Genomic DNA, 14,699 nt, shown 5'->3' on the forward strand with positions numbered 1-14,699 from the left:
TACCTTCTTGAACGTATTATGCGTAAAGATTAATTAAGAAACCAGGCCTGGGAGGTCATCTCACCTTTCACCGGATGCGTTCGAAGCAAACCAGACGCTGCAAACGTTTAGCAACCCTAATTGACATTTAAATTCTTGTCAAATGTTTTTCACCAAGCCATACGATCTGGCCGTCCCTCTTGCCTATATCGCCCGGTTGTTTCTCTGCAGTTCCACCTTGCTTATCCGTCTGAGCATCGTTTCGCTCGGTTGCATAATTGTTGCAAACGAACTGGGTTTTGCGCCAAGAGCCAAGAGCGTTTAGAAGAAAATGAGCTGCGAGCGGTATTTGACAGAATGATGTCAACTTCAACTCGTGTCGAGATGACGCAGATTTAATTCTCATCCACTTCCTAGTAGAGTTGATGAATTCTGAATCAAATCGTGTTGAGAATTCTTTTGAAATTATTATGGCATTATTTTTTTTAATAAACTAACACCAGTAGTTTCAAGATTTTCCAGTGCCCATTCTGACCACACTCCATTACTGGAACGTTTGCCAAAACATCCTAATGGCAATTGGCATGATGAAACGCTCACAAAACTGTAGACACTAATAAGAAACGAACTCGCTTTTTCAATTGCTAGAATAGCAGCATAGACAGCATCTTACAGTAAAAGCATTGTCAACCAAGCAATGACTTTTCGATCTCGGCACGCCATCAGACGCGCCCCTGGAAGTTGTCTCTGGAGTTTTGGAACTAAAGCAGTGAACAACAAAAAACAAAAATCAAGTAAAGGAAGTGGTCACAAAACATGCAGTCGGAAACATCGTTAAGATGTGAAGATGCGGAAAACATGCCACTAGTGAAATGTAAAAGTGTCTTCATGTCGCAACAAATGGAGCTGCGTCTGGGTCTTTCCCCCACCCCCCGGAACCGGACTGCATCCAGCCCAGATTGGGGGGCGCCGGTTCAAAAGGCGTGGTACATTTTTGCTTTTAGCGTACAGCAGTATGTTTCAAACGAATCTAAAAGAATCAACAGCAAAAAAAAAAATCACTCCTACCGACAAACTCGCTTGGCTCGCGCACAACGAAGTTTACCCAACAAAATCAGCCCGAAAACGAAATGGTTACCGAATTGAACTGGACAGTGCAAGCCTCGCCAGAAAGGTACCAAGCATGATTGCAGGAATGCTAAATTCTCTACAGAAAAAAAACAACTCTTCTGATGGAGAGAAAAATGGGGAAGAACCGAAGCAAAACCTGCCAAAAGAACCTCCAGGTCGACATTTCTCCCGTGGCTGCAGGCTGGGGACAGAACAGCGACACAAAGGTAACGCATGTCACGCGCACACGGACCTGTTTCGTGTGCTTTCGTGTACGGCTTAATAATCCCGTTTCTGATGAACAGTTGGGTGGATCACAATTGCACCATTCCTTCCGAGGTGCCAAGCTGCGTATTCCCTTTTTGCCAGTGCGTGTTAAAATTAGTCGCACAGGCAAAAATAAAGGGTGGCCCATTTCACGCCTCCTGCAGTAAGATTTGCGTGACGGCAGCTCCAGTTTTCCATAGCGATCGGTAAAGCATCTTTCACACTTTCCCACCAAATCAACCAACAACATTTGTGGTGCGAACTTTTCTTATGGTAATTTAATTGCATCTTTGCAGTTCGATATTTTCCAAAACTTGCTCCACTTCGGGGTTCGGTTGCCATTAATTGCCGTCAATTGAAGTTCTATACGCCAAGCTATAACGTTCCAAACAAATCACGTTTTCAGTCACACTTTACCTTTGATTCGCTCGTTTCGGTTCCACTGCCGAGATAACGTTGATTGCACGACCCCGTATCGTACGACCGGTTTACCCTTAGATTTGAACTCGTGTTTTTTTTTGTTCAACAACAACCAGAGGATTAGATGTTGCTCTTCCTGTGTGCTGGGATTTTCCAAAATTTTCACTTATGTTTCACAAACTTTAGTACAGAATTTTGCATTTCACTATGTTTTCCACTTCATTTCACTGTTGCTATCACGATTGCCCGTCACTTCACTTGTGCACAGCGTTAGTTTCCAACGCGCGTTTTTGATTCGATTAATATTCGGTAATTTGTTATTGCACCAGCTACAAACAGGAAAAAAAACACGTCACTATTCACTGATCGTTTTAAATTGCCTTCAACTTCAGTAGTTTTTGGCTGCAACTTCGCTTCAATGCACCTTGTTCTTTTGCTTCAATGCAATATATTTTTGCGAAACTGCATTGGTATTGCTTTCCATTGCATTTTCTTCGGCTGTATCTTCGCTTCAATTCAGCTTGTTCCGTTTCCGTGGCATCGAACGGTATCACGTGAATCGATAAGTATGACCGTTTACGTTACTGCGTTTCTCAATTCTGCACCATGATTGTGCCGAATCTAGTCTCGCTCGTGCACCAAGGAAAGCAACAAGCAGCTGGGAAAAGGAAACGGGGGAAGAAAACCTAACGCAAAAATGATAAGTGATAAGATCATAGTCGAGGCTGTTTTATATAATGGTGCGAAATTTTGAAGGTGTGATTATTGAAACCGTCATTGAATAACAGTAAGAACACCTCCCGGTGAAATAAATGTAGCAACAAATAAACATCATTTGCGTACAATGTTTAGCTTTACAATAGAAAAAAAAAACTGAGATGTTCGAAGGAGTCACTGGGTGGACGGAGGAATGCTCTAATGGTGAATGAAACAAAAAGTAACACACAGGAACAGCGAATTGGCAGCAGAAAAAAAAACCCTCAAACCCCCAACGATGGCTAGCAAAGGGATGTCGGCGGAAACCACAACCGAACCGACACTAATTTCGAAAATATATCCAATCGGTTTTTAATGAGCCAAACTTTGGGCGTGCGCGTACATCGCGCACGTTTCGCGCACGGTGTACAGTCGATGGTCGACTGTCTGTCGATGTGTCGTCTCGGGGATCGCGAAAAAGTGAATTTTGCGCGAAAACTGTGAGTTCGCTATTTTTGCTATGTTTTTTTCGTGAATTTTTTGTTGTTGTGCTGCTGTTTTTTCCCTTACACTTTAACTCGTTACGGTCGTGGCGTGAATGTTGGCCGCGGACGCGGAAACCTGTGCAACAGTGCTGGTGTGTCTAGACCGTGCCAATCCGTACAGGAGTATGCGTGTCGACAGTGCGTTAAGTACGGGGCACGACAGAATCATCTGTTTTACATAACAAAACCACGGATTGGAGGCTGTAATATTTGCAACACGCGCCAGTTAAAGCGTATCAGTTTTCCGTCTGTTCGCTTTCGAGGCCAAACGATCAACCAAGGGCTTAAGAAAGTAGCACCCCAAAAAAAAACATCCCCCTGAAACGACGGGAATCTGGAAGATTCGCACATTTTTTACCGATTCCAGATTCCACTCTTTCACTGTTCATATTTGGCACCGCGACGAACGCACGTGATGATCCACGGGTCGGAAACCGATTGGAAGCGATCGTCCGGTAGGCGATAGTTTGACCTCGATCCGCACACACGCACACGGTTTGGTCTTTCCGTTCAACCTCCATTTTTTTTGCCACAGAATTCTCCTTGCCCGTCACGAAACGATGCGCCGGGAACGGGAGACGGAATCGAACAAGAATAAAATCGATCGAACGCTATTCGATCACGTATTATTACAGCCACGATTTGCCTATTGCGAATGAAGGAAGCCAACCGAACAGTTGCCGTGCCGGGTGTAACCACTAATTAATTCACCGTCTAGCAAACTAACCGGACCAGCAGCATGTTGTAATTAAACATTTTAGGCTACTTTTCACTTCATTGAACTATTCCGCACACACTGTTCAAAGTGGACCGGCACAACCAACCGATCCATCCCTGTATGGTTCAACGACAAAACGCTCAACATCATCATCACTGGCAACCGTGGGAATTGAGAAAAGGAACCGAACGCGCGAAATCCGACACCCAGACTTTGTATGCCAGTGGGTCCAACGAGAGATAAACGTATCTTTGCGCGAAATAAAAACCACCAAATTAAACATTCAAGCCAAATTCTTCCCACAATCACAACCACTGCACGAACCCTTTACGTAAAGGCGAAGGCACCCAACCGACCGCCGTTTGCCGTGGCGGAAAACTCGTCGCGACCGATGAAGCAGTGACGGTTGTTGTTCGAAAACTGTCCCGTGGTGCGGCCAACTGCACGCACGCATCCGTTTACGAGTGAACGCGAACGTTCATGACTTTCGATGAATGAAATGAACGGTCACGCACTTCATTTTTAACCGGGCGGTTTGCGCCGGTGAATGCCCAGGCTGAGGCTGTGCTCTGTTATGTGTGTAGCCAGGTCGGACATTTATTGGTTCGCATTTTTGTTAGTTACGATAAATGTTCCGTTCGAATGCATAATATCCTTTTTTTATAAAAGTATAGCCTATTTTGTAATTTTTTTAAGAAAATATTTTTTTTTTAATACAAAAATTTTTAATGAATAATTTCTTATATTTTATGCTGTTATTACAGATCTTTAGTCCGTGCCCATAGTGTGTAATATACGCTGTACCGAAGGAGCTCACACGGGAGATGGGTTCATTCACAGCATCTCACGTCTCATCCCACTGTTCAGTCTGGTGTGGATTATCATTCATGAAACAGAGACACGGTTGTCTTGCAATATTGATTTTGGATCGAAGCAATATTGAAAAATGTAAATGTGTAATATTATCTAATTAAATAATACTAATATAACACTTCAAATAACTACTAACAATCTTAAGAACAGATTTGCATGGTTATAAATATTTTATACAAACATTATAATATATTTAGTCCTCAAAGTTAAGAGATATTCGCCTCTCTCGATTGGCGTCCAAAAGCAAACAAATTTTAGTTACATGGCATTCAAAACGTTCAGTACACCAAATCAACAAAGCAGCGTAGCAAGTAGCATTAATCCCACCATAATTAACCTAAATACCGGTCAATACAAATGAATAACTATCGCCAATGTTCTAATGAATTAGATTGTCGAACTCGTCAAAGGTGTTAATTTTGCGCTATGTAAATTCACACACGCTCATCGATTAATCTTTGATGGTACACCGTCCCAAGAAGAAAATAAATCAAGTTTTTAATGGTATGGTAGTTAATAGTTTGGCGGTTCCTGTCAGGCAGAAAGGAAACAAACAGTGGCCGAAGTTGTTTTGGACACGATTACTTGTGAGGACAGCCATCCTCAGGCATGCTTCCACCTTGACTGACCGATTCAAGTGGAATGGTCTTGATGTTCAAATCTTTCGTTGAGTAAAACGCATGAAATAATGAACGCAACCCGCGCTTCGTCTTCACGGGTTTCTCAAGTCGCGATCCCGCTAACAAAGTCACTCAAATTCACACGATGCAGCATGCCGTCTCTGTTATTCCTTCATGTAAAAAAATGCTAATGCTGGCTGTTCTCGCTACACACAGTTTGGTGTTGCCGCCGATCGTGTTTAGTGTGTGTCGTTTTCCATTGGTGAAGGATGTACAAGGTGAAGCCACCGATAGAATGAAGAAATTTTGTGTTAAATCTTCATGGATATAAAAAAAAAATTTGTGGATAAAAAAAAATTTTAACTAAACTTTGTTAATGTGTATTAATTATTGTGATCATCACTACACCATCCGAAAAATGAAGAAGTCCACATTGTGACACACGAGTATAGATGTGCATGACGTCATTCAGCATTTCGATTAAGCAAAGATTAAGCGAAATTTAAGGGAAATTTCTCCATACAAATTCTCTCTCAAATTGACGGCAGGGTTCTCTCACAAATTGTCGGCAGGGGAACGATACCCGAAGATTACACGAGGAGTTACGCTTAGGCTGCGCTCTGTTGGAAGCGGGACATTTGAGTGACCACAATTTAAAAATAATTTTTAAATATTCAACCATTTTTTATCGAGTGAGATTCATATGTAACACCTCTTTTTGTTTTGGCGTTATAACTATTTATCAAATCAACCAAAAAGTTTTAATCGTTTAGACTGTTGAACGAAATAATAAACCCAATTTCAAAAAGTAACAAAAGCTACAGAAAGTTTCTATGGTTTTTATTGAAAAATAATTTAATTAACATGAATGTGGTTATAGCTGACTACGGGTTGTGTTTTTTTAATCTACTCAGCATGTCATCGACATGACCATTATGTTATTTTTATTCTTTCTTTATAAACAACGGGGGAACCGGGAATGCGCAACATCTTGAACCAAAGATCTAATTTCCTACGAAACAGCTCACGCAAGATTAATTTAAGATTATTTACACTATTGTTGAGATCGGCATAGTTCAGAATTTATTATTTTCGTATTGCTCGGGTTCTCAAAAGTCTCCTCAAAAGTATCCTCAAAAAAGTGCTTAAACTTCTGGTAGGAGCCTGCACGTAAATTTATTCAAGATTTTTCACGAAACCAGATAAATTTCCAGATCATTAAACAAGAAACATTTTTTACATTGGAAACATTTATCTAAACTTAAACTTGTTTGAAAAAGTTATAATGATTTAATCAATGCATTTGACTCAACGTGTTGAGTAATGACAAATCCATTAGACGTTTCATTCACACATTTATGTGTTATTTATGTGTTATTGGGCTAATGCCCAATCTTCTACGATCTTAACATAAACGTGCGCTGTTCCGTTGGGGAACTCTGTGTGTAAAGTGTTGCATCCATGTTCGTCCACATACCTAACCGATGTATAAGAATTTCGGCTCCAGAAACAGCTCACCGCATAGTTGCCTCCTCGAAAAACTCTCTTTGGAAAACAACCCACCAAAGCAATGCCGATAAGACACAAACAAGACCTTCAGCCGGTGTATAGCGGGCACGAGCCGGCCCTGTTTTCCCGTTGGCGGACCGCTTTGTTTGCAAACAAGGGAAGAGGCCTTACGCGAAGGTCAGAAGGTCCAGATTCCTTACTCAGCACCAACGTCGGGTCTGCTATGACCTCTGTGAAGTGTCACTTTTTGTCCGGCCGGTGCCGTACTTAAAAGGTACTTTGCGACAGGATTGAAGCATCAGTAGTGAATGTGCCGAACCAACGAAGTGTAGTTGTAGTACAGCCTGAGAGTTGCGGAAGCAGGGCACAAAAGCAAGTGATCGCCTGTGTTGGGCAAGTTGTGCAAGTGGTGATTAGACAACTAGAACTACAAAATGGTCAGTGGAAGATATTGTTGATTTGATTTTGTTTTGTTTTTGGAAGTTAAACAGTCATGAACACAATAGATCCTTATACATCTTTATTATGCTCTTCTTTGCTCACTGTAGTTGTTCGTCAATCGCTGGATTGTGTCACTGTTGGTAGCGCTGGTAGTGCTGGATGGCGGAGTGCAAGCTTATCGCTATTACAGAAGAATGGGCAATCGGTTTCAGCCTGTAATGATGAAACCGATGCCGGTAGGCCGATTTGGTTTCGTTCGTGCCGAAAATCCCAACGCGGACGGAGCGATGGATGCAAAGTCCGGCGAAGAAAGCTCCGAAACTGCAGCACCTGCGATGGACGGTATGCAAGGGCACGAAATGCACGCGCCAGAGATGCGTGAGATGATCCACGAGAGTCCGCACCCGGTTGAGATCGATATGGGTCCGGGAATGCAGGCACGCATCATGGGCTTTGCGGGAGAGCTGGACGGCGAAGGTAACTTTGGCCGTGCTGCAGAGGGAGCTGAGGAAGAGGAAGAAGAGGGTGCCCAGTTCCGCCATTTTAAGCACAAGAAGCACAAGAAGCACAAGCACGTCATCCACACGCATCACCACTATCACCACAAGAAGGAAGGCCACGGTGGTGGATACGGTCATCATGGGTACGGTAAGCATGACAGCTATGGACACCACGGACACGGCGGTGGACACCATGGTTATGGTCACGGTGGTGGTCACGGCCATCATGGCGGCGACGATGATGACTACGAGCCCACGTACGGTCACCATGGACGGTATCGGCGCTCGTCGATGAGTGAAATGTCCCACCCGGAGGGACAGACACCGGATGCTCAGGTTAGTGCTGCCACTACAGCTGAGGTGGTCGAGGCGCGCTGTTTCATAGTCAACTTCCCAATTAACAGGCGCCGGTTTTTAGGCTTTAGATCGTACCGCACTGACACATTCATCCCCGGAACTTCCGATTCCGATGGAGGCCTCGCCGGCCGACCCCAGCACACCAACAGTTTACCGACAGTCCGTCAGCAGGCGACAGCTGGTACGAAGCAAGAACGAGCGACTGGCGCAGATTGGACGTGATCGGGCACAGCGAGCAAACAGGTATGCAGACACAGAACACGATTCCGACGGACCCTGTCCGGCGGAGTATGTAGAAGCGATAGGGGAAGTAGTGGGAAGTGCACAGGATAAGGATGTTAAGGTAGCATCGAACAAACGGCCCGTCGGACCGTTTCAGTCGATTATAAGTCGTATGTTTAGGCGTCCAAAACAACAGCAACCAGTTGTGAGCACTGACCCACAGAAGCCACTCGATCCTAAAACCGTAGCGTTACGCGATGAGATAGGGAAAGCGATTGCCGATCAACCGGCCCAAACGGGACCCGCAATTGGGTCCGAGATGAAGCAGTATCTTCGTACGAAGGAACTCGCGATAGTCGGTGGTCCGCAAAACGCTAACGTCCTCGAAGAATCCACCGCGAATTCGACGGCTTACATCGCACCACTGCCCGGTACGTTCCTTCCCGAGCTGGGCACGATCGTCAGTGTTCGGTTTGTGGATGAAGCGGGCCAGGAGCGATCTATTCCGTTCGAACTAACATCTCGCCATCTGCCCGACAATGGAACCATCGCGTACGATCAAGCCATTCCACTCAATTATAACTTTTTCTACTTTCATTGCCTGCACCCCGCGGCCAACGGCGATAGGTTACGATCGATGACAAAGCGTATGATTGAAGGGCTGGAGGGTGGGCGCACGGGTCGGATGACGGGAGAGGAGGATGGTGCGGCGGGTGAGGGATCTGTACCGCAGCGCGGTTGGCTACAAAGAAGACGCACGAAATCGGAATGGCGTCGGCGAGATCTGAATACGGGCCGTCGTCGAAGACCGATCGAGGTGGAACAGGTGATCGAGCGAAGAACACCAGAAGAACCGGTGCTTCCGTTGCTAACACCTCCAGTGCTGACTCCGGAACTTCCGGTGGTGTCCGAGAGAGGCAATATGGAAGAAGAACAGGAACCGATAGAAGCGAGGTACGATGAGCCGGAGTGTGATGATCCGATCGGTTCCAATTTCTACGTGGACGAGCAACAGCTCACTACCACGTCCACTACACCTCGCGCACCGGAACATCGTTTAGAAGAGGAACTTGAACCAAGGCTTGTTCCGTTTGGCAACGAGCTTGATCAGGAAGCAAGTTTGGAAGTCCCACTAGATACGTTTGTTGCGCAACAGCGCGAAGAAGCTAAAAGCAAACCCTCCAGCAATAGGAACTCACTCTGGAGAGGCCTTTCGAAGCGTTTGAGTGCGTTCCGCGAACGACAGGCAGACAGAAGCGAGCGCAGGAAGATGGTCAAACAGCCTGAACCACCCACCACTACGACCGCTGACCCGAACGATGAGGAGGGGTATGATTCGAACGAAATAGTCGAGTACTACCAGCAGGATGTGGGTCGAGTCCTCTACCGAATGGCTAACGGGCGGCTTCTGGAGGAACCGCAGCGTCTACATCTTCGCCGCAGTGCTGAAGGTGATGAAGACTCCGACACACCGCAACGCAAAAGAAGACTCAATCGGCTGTCCAACCGAACGCACCGAAGACGTAAGCCTGCCAAACACAACTCACTGCCCGAACCGAAGACTCCAGAAACTAGCAACGACGCCGGAAAGCCTGTGATCAATATCGGTACGTTCCGGTTGGCGGATACGTACGATGGTGGAGCCGCTGCCGCGTTGGAAAACACTGGAGCCGCCCGGACCGTATCAGGCACTGGGCCCTCGGACATGGACAGCTACATCCTGCAGAAGGTCCGTGAGTACTGCAGCACGTCTTGCGCATCCGGCAAATCGGCGGCCCCAGTTATCATCGTGCCGGAAAAGCCCTCTTACCACGTGGCGTACGCACCCGCTGCCGTTGCAGCGGCTGCGAACGAACCGATCGTGGGTAGTAGCAAACAACTCATCGTACAGCCTCCCTCCACGTACGAAGCCGCAACAACGTCTGCCCCGAAATCGGCCAACCCACCCGCCTGCCCCACCAAGATCGTCAAGTGCATCCCGAAGGCGTTGGCCAGCGGTAGCAAACGATCGCGCAAAACCGACCCATCGAACGATCAGCAGGCGGAGGACAAAGAGTCCAACCCGCTGGTTTCGCTGGCAAGAGGAAGTATGACACCGTAGCCGTGTGCCCGGATTGGCCGTATGTGTGGGCTGTGTGTTTTAACATGACCTTACTCCTAACTCCTTTTTACAGTGCACCGTTACCGTTTCAAACCGTTTGGACGACTGTTTAGACCGTTCGCATTGCTGTAATAGACTGTGGTAGACAGGGTCCCTGCATCCGAGCACTCGTACTGCCCTCTTCTCTCGTCGTTCGCGTGACCTGTGCCAGTTCCCTCTGCTTACAGCAACAACAGACCCAGCGCGTAGCGTTAGATTAAGAGTTCCATTTTGTGTGTTCCCGCCGTTCGGGTTCGAAGTAATCGTGGGTCGAAGGAAGAGAATGAATGTGTTCTGTGCCTCTCGAATTAATGCTAGAATAAATGTGGCTAATGTTGTCCTGGCTGTCCCGTACAGGACGTTCGGATGATTGAAGTGCCATTTCTCACCAAACCAAACTAATGATTTGTTTCTTTCTCTCTCTCTCTTCCCCATACTTGAACGACCCCGATGACTGGCCCTCTTTTGCTTACTTCCGTTCGCTGTCCACCCTCCCCCACGCTGCACTAGTCCGCAAGAATCAATTGTCCGTGCCGTGCGAAATTTGGTGTTCGATCGAAACAATCCGCGCATGATGGATCCGTTCGGTGGAAAGAAACCGACCGACAATGCGATCGATCGTCGCCGGCAGCGCCAAGATTTGCGCCGCCGAATGCAAAACAAACCCGAAACACGGCCCATCGAAGCGTTCAAGAATGCGATCACTTCGATCCGGCAGCGGGTAATGCCCGCCCCCACGACGACGCCCGCCCCACCCACGGTGCCCAACAAACGGCAGCGAGCAGGACGCACCCGACGCACCAAGAGCGGTATGGTAGCCGCTCCACTCGCTACGCCAGCTCCGGCACCAGCACCACCGGTCCCAGCGCCGATCGATTGTGCCGAGTGCCGGCGGCTGTGCAATGCCCGGGGACGCGCAAGATCGCGCCCGTTGAATGCACTGCGGCGGGCCGGAAGCGGTGCAACGGTTGCTGCACCGTCCGACGGTGATATTGTGGCGAGCGCCGGACCGGCAGACGGGAGACCGTTGGAAAATCTGTGGAACAGTTTCTTTGGGCCCTCCGATGGAATGGTTGCCAGCGCCGGCCCGGATGCACAAGGTCCGAAGATGTTCGACAATCTGCTGCAGTTCTTGAGCGTACCCGAAGAAATGGTATCGTCGGCGAAGGGCCAGGATGGAAGGGGCTTGACCTTGTGGGACATGTTTTTTGAACCGCACGAAGCCGGCGCAGACAATGTAGGGGCGGCTAGAAAATATGACGACGAAAATTTGCCCTACTGTGAGGATATTGCCGGGTAAATGGGGTCGCGATCGGACGACCACGAGCGTTTTGGAAATGAATGTGCGGTGACGAATGTGTGCAAGTTGTTAATATAATACATTAAATTGTTTAAACAAAGCTACCATTTGCGTCGTTGATCACTTTGTATGTATCTTTGGTATGGTATGTACAACAAATGTTTTCTATTATTATATTTAATGTGAGAAAAAAATGACACATTTAAGTTTATTTCAGACAAGAGAGATATCACACTCTAATTAAGTTATTCATGGGTTAAACCATACATGTTTTAACATAGAATGTGACGTTGTTGTTTGTAAAAAAATCCATAGCAAATAGAGTATGAGCTGTGCCCTCATATAACTATAGTGTACCGTATTCTATTACGAATTCAGGCAGGCTCCAGTGGGATGGTCAATTTGTGAGAAATTTTCCGAATAGCCAAGGCTCTGAAATCCTTTCAGGAGAGAGAAGGTTGATAGGTCCAAATTAAAGTGCGATTGATATGACCACTAGAACTACCAAGATAATGCAGATGGCGATGTTTGACCGTGAGCAGTTTGAAGGACTTCTGCAGCAACAGACCAAGCCCACTCAGTAGTTGTAATGCCTGATTCGAATACAATAACTATTATCTTAAAATAAGTAAGCAAATGTCGAAACAAATTTCCTGACTCAGACCGCTTAAGAAGGAGAAATGCCTAATCGTTGATAGAGATGAATAATTATGTGAGCTGTTGTGATAAGTAAAGGAAATACGAGTAATGGTAAAGGTACAAGAGAATGGGAGTTAAGTATGGTCTAGGGTTGTTTCTATAAAACCTAATCAATTGACAACTATGCTCATAACTGTTGTTGGACTAGTGAGAGACACTTACACTTTGTAAAGTACGGTGGATCTTGGCTGTGAAAGATCAGATCACCAAAGATGCCGTAGTACGCATGATCGGATGAGCTGGCCATTGAGCAAACACACAGGAGTTTTTCTGCGCTTAAACTTTCTCCTTAGTTTGATTATATTTTGCCACTGATAATAGGGGTTGATCTCCATTTATTATGCGTATTAACGAAGACTTTCGTTAAGATAGGTAATTTCAACCACATCACTAACAGGTTCCGATGTAATGATGTACAACACTTAATGCTGCATAAGGTGTGTGGGTTTATTAACAAAAACTTCAACAAATTAAACACATTTACAAAATCGAAACAAAAAAATAGTTCAATTTTTATTGCTTACTTCTACGCCTATATTTACAACACAAGGAGTAACACTCCCGTCAACCGATGTTTCATGATTGCTAAATAAACCCGCAGTACTTCAGAAGTTTGCGCATCTTCAGCGGGAATTTCCTACGACCGGATTCGTGCAGCTCCTGCGGCAGATAGATCAAACCCTGGCACACGTTCTTGGTCGGTATCCGCAACTGTCCCTGGTGTCGCCAGTTCCGGTGTTGCTGTTCAGCAGCGGGCGAGAAGAAATTCTTCCGTGCCTTGGGCAATGCCGCCCGACCAGCACCAGGAACGGGGGCCGTTATTACGGCGTGTTTGATCGATGGTAAAATTCCCGGATTCGCTTCGTACACGTCGTGGAATGGGTAGCGCGAGAAGGACACCATCAGCGGGTAGAATGCGCGGTCGGATTTATAATCTAGTGCGGGCCACCGTGCAATGGCATTGCAGGATACGCTAGCCTCGGCAAGCAACACATGTCCAGGAGCTGGAAGGCTTGCGAGCACCGCCAGCAACCGTAACAGTGCTGTCCAATGTTGTGACGATCGTCTCGTGCGGTGATTAGAACAGCTAGACGCGCACATTGTGAAACTGCTTCGTTTACCGACTTCCGCACAACCGGATAGTCTAAGCTACGTCGTTCGTCTAGTCACCTTTTCCGCGAACACTCACTTTCCACGGCACGACGGCACACGGCGGAATCGGAAGTGAAATGTTTGCTGAAGATGGCTCGGGTGAGCCCACCGTCACCGGCTGGACATTGACATTGAACCGCGGCATGTACGGTGAAACCTGGTTTAGCGCCGTCTGGCACGTTTTATTGACACTTTGCCGCCTAGCAGTGGGAAGTGTGTACGCTACTGGGCGGTGGAAATACAGTACGGCTTTTTTTGTTTTTAGTTAATTACATGTACGGGCAGCATAGCTTCCTTAAATAAAACTATATAAAGCTAGCAAAACACGTCCGAAAATTTATTTCAACGCTCAATTAATGAAGGTGTGCTTGCATTTGTGCATGTGGTAAAATGAAATTAAAAATTAGGATTGTATTTTAACTTACAAAACATTGCACTTTGCCAAATTATGCATTTAACAAAATGAGTGTATTTTAAAATGGTTTTAACAAATAATAACAAACGTTCGCAATTTCTTCTCACTCTCCTATCTTTATTATTGTAACGCTAAAACAACTCACAACAGTTTATTTATTTTCAAAACAATAGAGCTACTTGAGCTGGACAAATTTATTACTTTTGTTTAATGAAACTACAGCTCGCTTTAGCTTAAGGTGACAAATGTGTTTGCTGGTGAATGCAGAGAAATGATCGTGAAATTTTGATTAGACACTTTAACAATGTTTCTTAATTTATATCAAGAAAAATATGCCAATAAGCTAATATAACTTGAAAGCAATAAGAGATCTTACATAATCTTTCTATAGTAATTTCAAATAGATCTTTTAATGAATAATTTATCGTTTTTTAGAAGTATTTGTTCGAAGGTCTTTTGAAAAGAACGAAATGGGTATGGGAAATAAAGTAGCGCCATCTGTTGTATTTCCCAAGACACAAACCAACAATTTCGAACCTATCTCCGAAAAAAACGATGTAAATCGTTGGTCAGGCTTTTAATGTTACGTTTACTTTCCCGTTTAAAACTATGCATTTTTTACATTTTCTCAAATGAGAGTTGTCTTGCAACATGATTTGAACCCTTCGCAAGGTAAAAATCGTAATAAAGGCACTTTTCGAATCAATTTTATTAGCACCTCCTCTTGTCATGGTAT

At 45.6% G+C, this 14,699-nt stretch overlaps 2 protein-coding genes across 2 annotated transcripts; one reads left to right on the forward strand and one right to left on the reverse strand.

Moving 5' to 3' along the window:
* The first annotated feature begins 1,223 nt into the window (after positions 1-1,223).
* Positions 1,224-10,358, forward strand: LOC128716129 (uncharacterized). The gene is made up of 4 exons (XM_053811053.1): positions 1,224-1,316; positions 7,286-8,014; positions 8,097-8,278; positions 8,885-10,358. The coding sequence occupies exons 1-4, from the start codon at positions 1,224-1,226 to the stop codon at positions 10,356-10,358; spliced, it is 2,478 nt and encodes an 825-aa protein (XP_053667028.1).
* A 2,623-nt stretch (positions 10,359-12,981) lies between these two features.
* On the reverse strand, positions 12,982-13,497 carry LOC128709302 (uncharacterized). The gene has a single exon (XM_053804289.1). It carries the CDS (start codon positions 13,495-13,497, stop codon positions 12,982-12,984), a length of 516 nt encoding a protein of 171 aa, XP_053660264.1.
* Positions 13,498-14,699: the final 1,202 nt, after the last annotated feature.

This window comes from Anopheles marshallii, chromosome 2, assembly GCF_943734725.1.
Source record: "Anopheles marshallii chromosome 2, idAnoMarsDA_429_01, whole genome shotgun sequence".
Taxonomy (NCBI): domain Eukaryota; kingdom Metazoa; phylum Arthropoda; class Insecta; order Diptera; family Culicidae; genus Anopheles; species Anopheles marshallii.